This window comes from Penaeus monodon, chromosome 40, assembly GCF_015228065.2.
Source record: "Penaeus monodon isolate SGIC_2016 chromosome 40, NSTDA_Pmon_1, whole genome shotgun sequence".
Classification (NCBI taxonomy): domain Eukaryota; kingdom Metazoa; phylum Arthropoda; class Malacostraca; order Decapoda; family Penaeidae; genus Penaeus; species Penaeus monodon.
The window spans coordinates 510,990-518,414 of record NC_051425.1 but is presented as its reverse complement, the minus strand read 5'-3'; the positions used below and the strand labels follow the sequence as shown (position 1 = coordinate 518,414).

At 43.9% G+C, this 7,425-nt stretch overlaps 1 protein-coding gene across 1 annotated transcript in view; it reads right to left on the bottom strand.

Moving 5' to 3' along the window:
• Positions 1-13: 13 nt before the first annotated feature.
• LOC119597812 overlaps positions 14-7,425 on the bottom strand; it is a 10,486-nt gene continuing 3,074 nt past the window's right edge. The window contains exons 2-3 of the mRNA XM_037947455.1: positions 219-331; positions 14-50 (exon numbers count right to left, since the gene is read on the bottom strand). Of these exons, the coding sequence (XP_037803383.1) occupies positions 14-50; positions 219-331 (150 nt within the window). The remainder of the gene's footprint in view (positions 51-218; positions 332-7,425) is intronic.

The following is a 7,425-nucleotide window of genomic DNA, read 5'->3' as shown; positions in this document are numbered from 1 at the left end:
CGGGCAGCCGATTTTAAAAACCTTGCCCGGGGGGATCAGCCCCCTGTTTGCTGGAATAGAAACCAAGGGCGTTTTGCAGCCACAGGGCATACTCATTCACGGCATCGCTCAACCTCAGGACTCACGTTTCCACAGCGCACAAGGCTGCCACACACGGCAAATATGTGGGTAGGTGTAAACCCCTGGGAAGAGACCAGAGGGGATGCCCTTCCACCTACTGGACATCATTGCTTGGAACCCTTTTGCTCATCCCTCTGAAGCAGCCACCCAAATGTTGCTTCATCTTAGTGGGAGGTGGAAGCTCTTCTTCCAGGCGGTTCCTTTCATTTCTCTGAAACAACCATCCAAAGGTTGTTTCACCTCAGTGAGGGGAGGTCCTGTACCTTTTCAAATTGAATCCCTTTTTTCCTCTGAAACAGCCACCCAAAGGCTGTTTCACCTCAGTTAGGGAAGGGAGCTCTTGCACTTTTTCCAGGCGGTTCCTTTCATCCCTCTGAAACAACCACTCAAAGGTTGTTTCACCTCAGTGAGGGAGGAGAGGATCTGTACCTTTTCAAAGTGAATCCCTCTTCCCTCTGAAACAGCCACCCAAAGGCTGTTTCACCTCTGTGAGGGAAGAGAGATCCTGCACCTATTCAAGGAAGTTCCTTCATCCTCCTGGAACAGCCACCCAAAGCTGATTCACCACAGTGAGTGAGAGAAGCTAACTTTCCAGGCGGTTCCTATGGCGGGACGAGAGGGAAGTGTTCTGTCTAGCAGCAGCTATTTAGACAGAACCAAGGTGAGGGCCTGACAAAGTGAGGGCTCCTACCTGCCTATTCATTCCTATGCAAAAAAACTAGAGTGGCAGTCATCAGATTGGTCTGCCAGACCAGTCCCTAGCAAGCAGAATAGCAACTCTATGCACACTGTAAGGCAGGCACACTAAGGCCCTCCAGACACATCCTCCCCTGCAGGAGGTAACGGTTTGCCCACGTCCGAGCACGCGCCCGAAGATGGGTCCAGTTCACCAGAAGGTGTGCACAGAGTTATCCTAATGCCGAGAAATCCGTAAAGGAAAGAATAGGCTAGAGGGCACGAAGTTAAATGCAATCAATTAGCATTGCGGCAGCAACCAAGGGTGGACGCGAAACTGCCACGATAACGCGTAAGAGCCAAGGCTGTGGAGTGGGTCCAGTACATCTCTTTAAACCACCCAAGCAAAAACTTGAGACCGAAAGGTTATATTATCTGGCTTGACGCAACCCGCTGCGCCCCGTCGTACACCTTTACTGGTACGTTCCTCCCTTCACTCTGAATCAGCCGCGTAAAGGCTGATTCATCGCAGGGAGAGAAAAGAGGAGTGTCCTTTCAGGTGTGCTGCTGTCGACTTGTGTGTTGTGATGTGTGATGTGTACTGTACTGTTAGCTAATTTTAAGCCCGGCTCATGGCCGTAGTAATACCGGATAGTACACTTCACACCTCCGTCCAAGCAGCTCACCTTTTCCTTGGGCAGGACGCAGATGCTGCCCTGTTTTCTCTTATCGCACAGGAATAAACATCCACCCTCGAAGGAAACCGCCGCATAAAAAGGACACGTTCGTAAGACAGAGGAGAGAGGCATGGCAGACAGGCCAAGCCACACAGGGTCCAACTCCACCACCTCGTCCTCGATCCGGGGAGATGGGGTACCTTGTGGGTCACATCTACCTTCAACAATAAACCAGCAAGCTAAGACCCCTTTTATTAACCCGCCCAAGTCCATCTCTCGTCTCACTCACATCTGGTGACAGCGGTGCTCCCAACCCCACGTGTCGCTCATATTCTGGTAGCTTACGATGGTCTCTCGCTTTCTCATTCACTCTCTCTCTCTCTATATATATATCTCTCTTTTTCTTTTTTCTTTTTCTTTTTCTTTTTCTTCTTTTTCTTCCTCTCTAATACAGTCGTGAAGAATTTCATGTTTATTTAGACGTTTCGGAGGTATAACAAGCCATCATCAGTACTGTCAAAAGAACCCAAAAAGTCAATTAGACAATGGTTATAACATGTGTCTGGTTCTTAATATATAAGATGGACAAAAAACGAAAGAGAAACAATATATACATAGACAAAAACAAACAAGTAAAAAGACATAAAATAAACATCTAGTTGAAATAAAATAACATATACATGAACAATAATAAGCAATATGGTAAAACTAACCAAAAGTGGGTGGTTGGGAGGGAAGATGTATTGTGTGAGTAAGGTGGTTGTGGTGGTTGTATGGTTAAGCTCAGGTTTCATCCTCTGAATCAACAGGGATTCTGAGATGATAAGGATGAGGATAGAATACTAAAATCTGTGTTACAGAAAGGGTGTGAGTGAAGTTGAGAATGTTCTCTTATTGCCGAGAAAGATGGTTTACTCAGAGGAAGGCCAGTCCTGAAGGATTTGCCTTTGTGTTCTAGGATGCGGTGTCGTAACCCTCGTGAGGTAGACCCCACGTACCGAGCTTGGCAGCAAGGATAGGTAAATAAGTAGACTACATTAGAACACAGTTCAGAGTTACATTTCAACGGTTGTTTTAGAAATTTGGCAATATTGTTAGTGTTGGTGAAGATAAAAGTTAATTTAATTTGGGGGTAATTAATTTGCAACAAAGATTTTGGCTGCTTCCTAATTTCAAAACTTAAACTACCCTTATACGGTAGTTTAACATACCTATGGTCTTTTTTAACAGTAGGGATTGATTGATTATTTAAAATTATCTGCCGCATCAACAGCTAAGGTCATTAGCGGCGAATATCTTGTTAACTAGAAATATTAAAATGTTTAAAACTTTAAAAATCTATCAATAAATATCTTACAAATAACAATAAACAGATTAAAAATCAAAGCATAAATATTATGCTCAAGTGCATAAAATTATTGCATAAACATTATGCATAATTAAATTTTATTGAAAATATTAGTCTCCCTAAGGAAATTAATAAGACCCTCTATGTCACAATCTTCCCTCAATACATTTTTCAGTGTATATGGGGGAGACAAGGACATACATCTTTGTTCTGAGAATGTTGCACATCTTTCCACTACATGTGCGATCGTTAAGGGCTCTTGGCATCCTTCACAAAGTGCTTCATTTTTTAGCCATCATTGGCCCATGAGTCAGTCTTGTGTGCCCGATTCTTAGTCTTGTTAATACAGCTTCCACTTTTCGGTTGGGATGGATGCTAGTCACCCAACTGCCAAGGTCATCTCTAATGTCTCGCAGTTGTTTCTGGAGGTATGCCTCCATTCTTCCCTCCATTTATCATGAAGACAACTTCTGATGCTGGGTTTCAGGTCGGTGTGTGGGAGAGGAAAACGAGCATCACAAGGCTGAGCGGCAGCTGCCTTGGCCTTCTGATCAGCTCGCTCATTCCTACTGATACCAACATGAACTGGCACCCAACATAGAGTTATCTTTTTACGTGTTGACATCAGTGCAAGGCAATCTTAAACCTCCCTTACTACTGGATGTGATGAGTTTAAGCTCTTGATTGCTTGCAAGGCACTACGAGAGTCACAATATATCACAACAGAATGGTTCGTAAGATCTCTAGTCATCTTAACTGCTGTAAGGATGGCATGTAACTCTGCAGTGAAGATCGGGGCTGCTAGAGAAAGACTGCCAGATGCAGTCTTCCTTCTGCTCACTGCTGCAAAACCCATGCCATTTTCAGATTTCGAACCATCTGTATAAATTGCATCTGATCCCCGGTATTTAGAAATTTACTGAAGAAATTTCTCTCTGACTTCTGCTTCGGATCTCTCCCCTTTCCCAATTCCGACTAAATCCAGCAACTTGATTAGTCCAAGGCGGAAATTGGGGAATTCCAACAGCCAGAACCTTAGAGAGATTTAAATTAAGATCTTCCACAAGATTCCTCATTCTCCTACCATAGGATCGGCTATCCTCAAGGGGGTTGAAAACCAATCTGGATGTAGGAGATCCTGGAATCCTTTGTAGTCTCGTGTAGTAAATCAGGTTCATGAATTTCGATGTAATGAAAGAGGTGGTTCTCCACTCTCAGCATACAGGGACTCCACAGGTGAAGACCTGAAAGCCCCAGTACAGATTCTGAGAGCTTCAGTGGGAGTTGCAAATGAATAAGCTTCACATCCATAATCAAGCTTACTACGAATAAGCGCTCGGTAAAGCCGCAGAAGCGTTGTGCGGTCTGCACCCCAAGACAGATGTGAAAGAACCCGCAAAATACTAAGTGCTTTTGTAGCCTTTACTTTCAACTATTTGATGTGAGGCACCCATGTAAGCCGTGAGTCAAAAATTAGACCCAAGTACTTCACCTCTTGGACAAATTGCAGTGGGTTTGCTCCTAAATAGAGGGAAGGATGGAATTTTCCTCGTTTGTGGAAATGCATAGCCATGGTCTTGCTTGGGGAAAATTTGAACCCATGATATGTTGTCCACTGTACAACCTGATTTATTGCAGCCTGCATGTGTCCTTGCACATCCTGTAAGCTTCCTCCTGAGCAGTACAGTGTAAAGTCATCCACATACAGATTACATGAGACAGAACTTGGAACAACCTTTACAAATGTCATTTATAGCAATGGCAAACAGGGTCACACTTAAGACACTCCCTTGTGGGACCCCTTCCAGTTGATGTCGTTCCTGTTCAGCCCAAAGAGTGGAGAATCGCGCAGTGTAAGATGCTCCAGAGGAGATCTCTGCCATGGATTTAGCTAGCTCATTAGGAACATCTTTTTTATCTGTGATGATTATGCCATCAATCTTCAAAGCAGGTGGTGACAGTGATGTGCTCTTTCCAGCGATCTTACGCACCTTGTCCCATACCCATGCTAAGGGGGTCCCAGAGTTAATCAAGGAGACATACTGTCTCCATGACGTCCGTCTGGCCTCCTTTAGCACTCGCCTGGCCTTGGCTCGGATCTTTTTGTAATGAATCAAGGTTACATCACTGGGGCGTCGTTTCAACTGCCTTAATGCAGCTTTTCTTGCTCTGACAGCTTGTTGGCATTCATCAGACCACCATGGTACTGGAGGTCGACGGTAATGCCCACTACTTTTGGGAATGGATGCTTCTGCTGCAAGGTGAATTCGTGATGTGAAGTGATTAACAGCATCTTGAACACACTGGAAATCATTCACAGATCCATGCAATACTGCAGTTGATCTAAAAAGATTCCAGTCCGCATGTTCAAGTCGCCAACTCTGCACTCCATTGGCTGGAATACCATTTACCTCCTCCAAAAGTATTGGAAAATGGTCGCTTCCATGTAAGTCTTCCATAACCTGCCAAGTGAAATTCATCTGTGAATCAGGTGAGACAAGTGACAGGTCTATATTGAAGAATGTCTCAGTTTGAATTTGGAAATGTGTGGGAGTGTCACTGTTCAATAAAACTGCATCTACTCTTAGGAGCTAGGACTCCAAGGCCCTTCCTCGAGGGTTGCACAAAGTGTCTCCCCAGAGGTGATGCCGACCATTGAAATCTCCCAAGAGTAGAAATGGATGTGGCAACTGCCCAAGTAGATCTTCCAAATTATTTATGTTGAGATTATGTGGAGGAAGGTAGATGCAACAGTGTAAGGTCGTGTCAAGCCTATTCTCACAGCCTTCACATGCAGTGTTGTCTACAGGTGGATGGCCTGGAAAGGAATATCCTGACGTACCATTACTGCTACTCCTCCATGAGGTCCATTGTCAAAAGTCCCATAATGGGCTTGAATTTGGAATCCTCTCAGGGAAATCGGATGATTTTCCCTGGTCATAATCTCTTGTAGGCATACACAAACTGGGTTATATGAAGCTATCAGATGTTGCAGTTCTTCCCATTTTGCATGAATTCCGTGACAGTTCCATTGGATTAGGGTATCCAGTTCTTTAAACTATTTTTTTCATAAGGTGTTTGGCAACACCTGTGGTCAAGGTTTGCCCTACACCTTTAGGCTGTCCCTTTCCAGGATCTTGGGAGTCTTTTGAGGGGTTGTTTACCCGTGGAACTAGTTTCCACAGGCTTCCTTTTGACAGGCTCAGGATTTCTTTGCCTGGGCAAAGAACAGACCTGAGCCTTTGCTTCAGGGGCATTCTGCCTAGCAGCAGAGGCCACTGTGGATGTGGTGGTAGCTGGAGCTGTCACCGTTGATTAATTAATTAATTAATTATTTAAAATTATCTGCCTCGTCAAGAGCTAAGGTCATTATCGGCGAATACCTTGTTAAATAGAAATATTAAAATGTTTAAAACTTTAAAAATCTATCAATAGATATCTTATAAATAACAATAAAAAATTAAAAATCAAAGCATAAATATTATACTCTAAGTGTATAAAATTATTGCATAAACATTATGCATAATTAGATTTTATTAAAAATATTAGTCTCCCTAAGGAATCTAATAAGACCCTCTATGTCACAATCCTCCCCTAATACATTCTTCAGTGTATATGAGGGAGACAAGTACATACATCTTTGTTCTGAGAATGTTGCACATCTTTCCACTACATGTGCGATTGTTAAGGGATCTTGGCATCCCTCACAAATTGCTTGATTTTTAGCCATCATCGGCCCATGAGTCAGTCTTGTGTGCCCGATTCTTAGCCTTGTTAATGCAACTTCCACTTTTCGGTTGGGATGGATGCTAGTCACCCAACTGCCAAGGTCATCTCTAATCTCTCGCAATTTATTTCTGGAGATATGCCTCCATTGTTCCTTCCATTTATCGCAAAGACAACTCCTGATGCTGGGTTTCAGGTCGGTGTGTGGGAGAGGAAAACGAGCATCACAAGGCTGAGCGGCAGCTGCCTTGGCCTTCCGATCAGCTCGCTCATTCCCACTGACACCAACATGCACTGGCACCCAACACAGAGTTATCTTTTTACGTGTTAACATCAGTGCAAGCCAATCTTGAACCTCCCTCACTATTGGATGTGATGAGTTCAAGCTCTTGATTGCTTGCAAGGCACTAAGAGAGTCACAATATATCACAATAGAATGGTTCATAAGATCTCTAGTCATCTTAACTGCTGCAAGAATGGCATGTAACTCTGCAGTGAAGATCGAGGCTGCTAGAGAAAGACTGCCAGATGCAGTCTTCCTTCTGCTCACTGCTGCAAAGCCCACACCATTTTCAGATTTCGAACCATCTGTATATATTGCGTCCGATCCTTGGTACTTAGAAATGTGCTGAAGAAATCTCTCTCTGACTTCTGCTTCAGATCTCTCCCCTTTCCCAATTCCGACCAAATCCAGCTCGACTTGATTAGTCCAAGGGGGGAATTGGGGAATTCCAACAGCCAGAACCTTAGTGAGACTTAAATTAAGTTCTTCTACAAGATTCCTCATTCTCCTACCATAGGATCGGCTATCCTCAAGGGGGTTGAAAACCAATCTGGATGGAGGAGATCCCGGAATCCTTTTGTCTCGGTTTTAAGTTT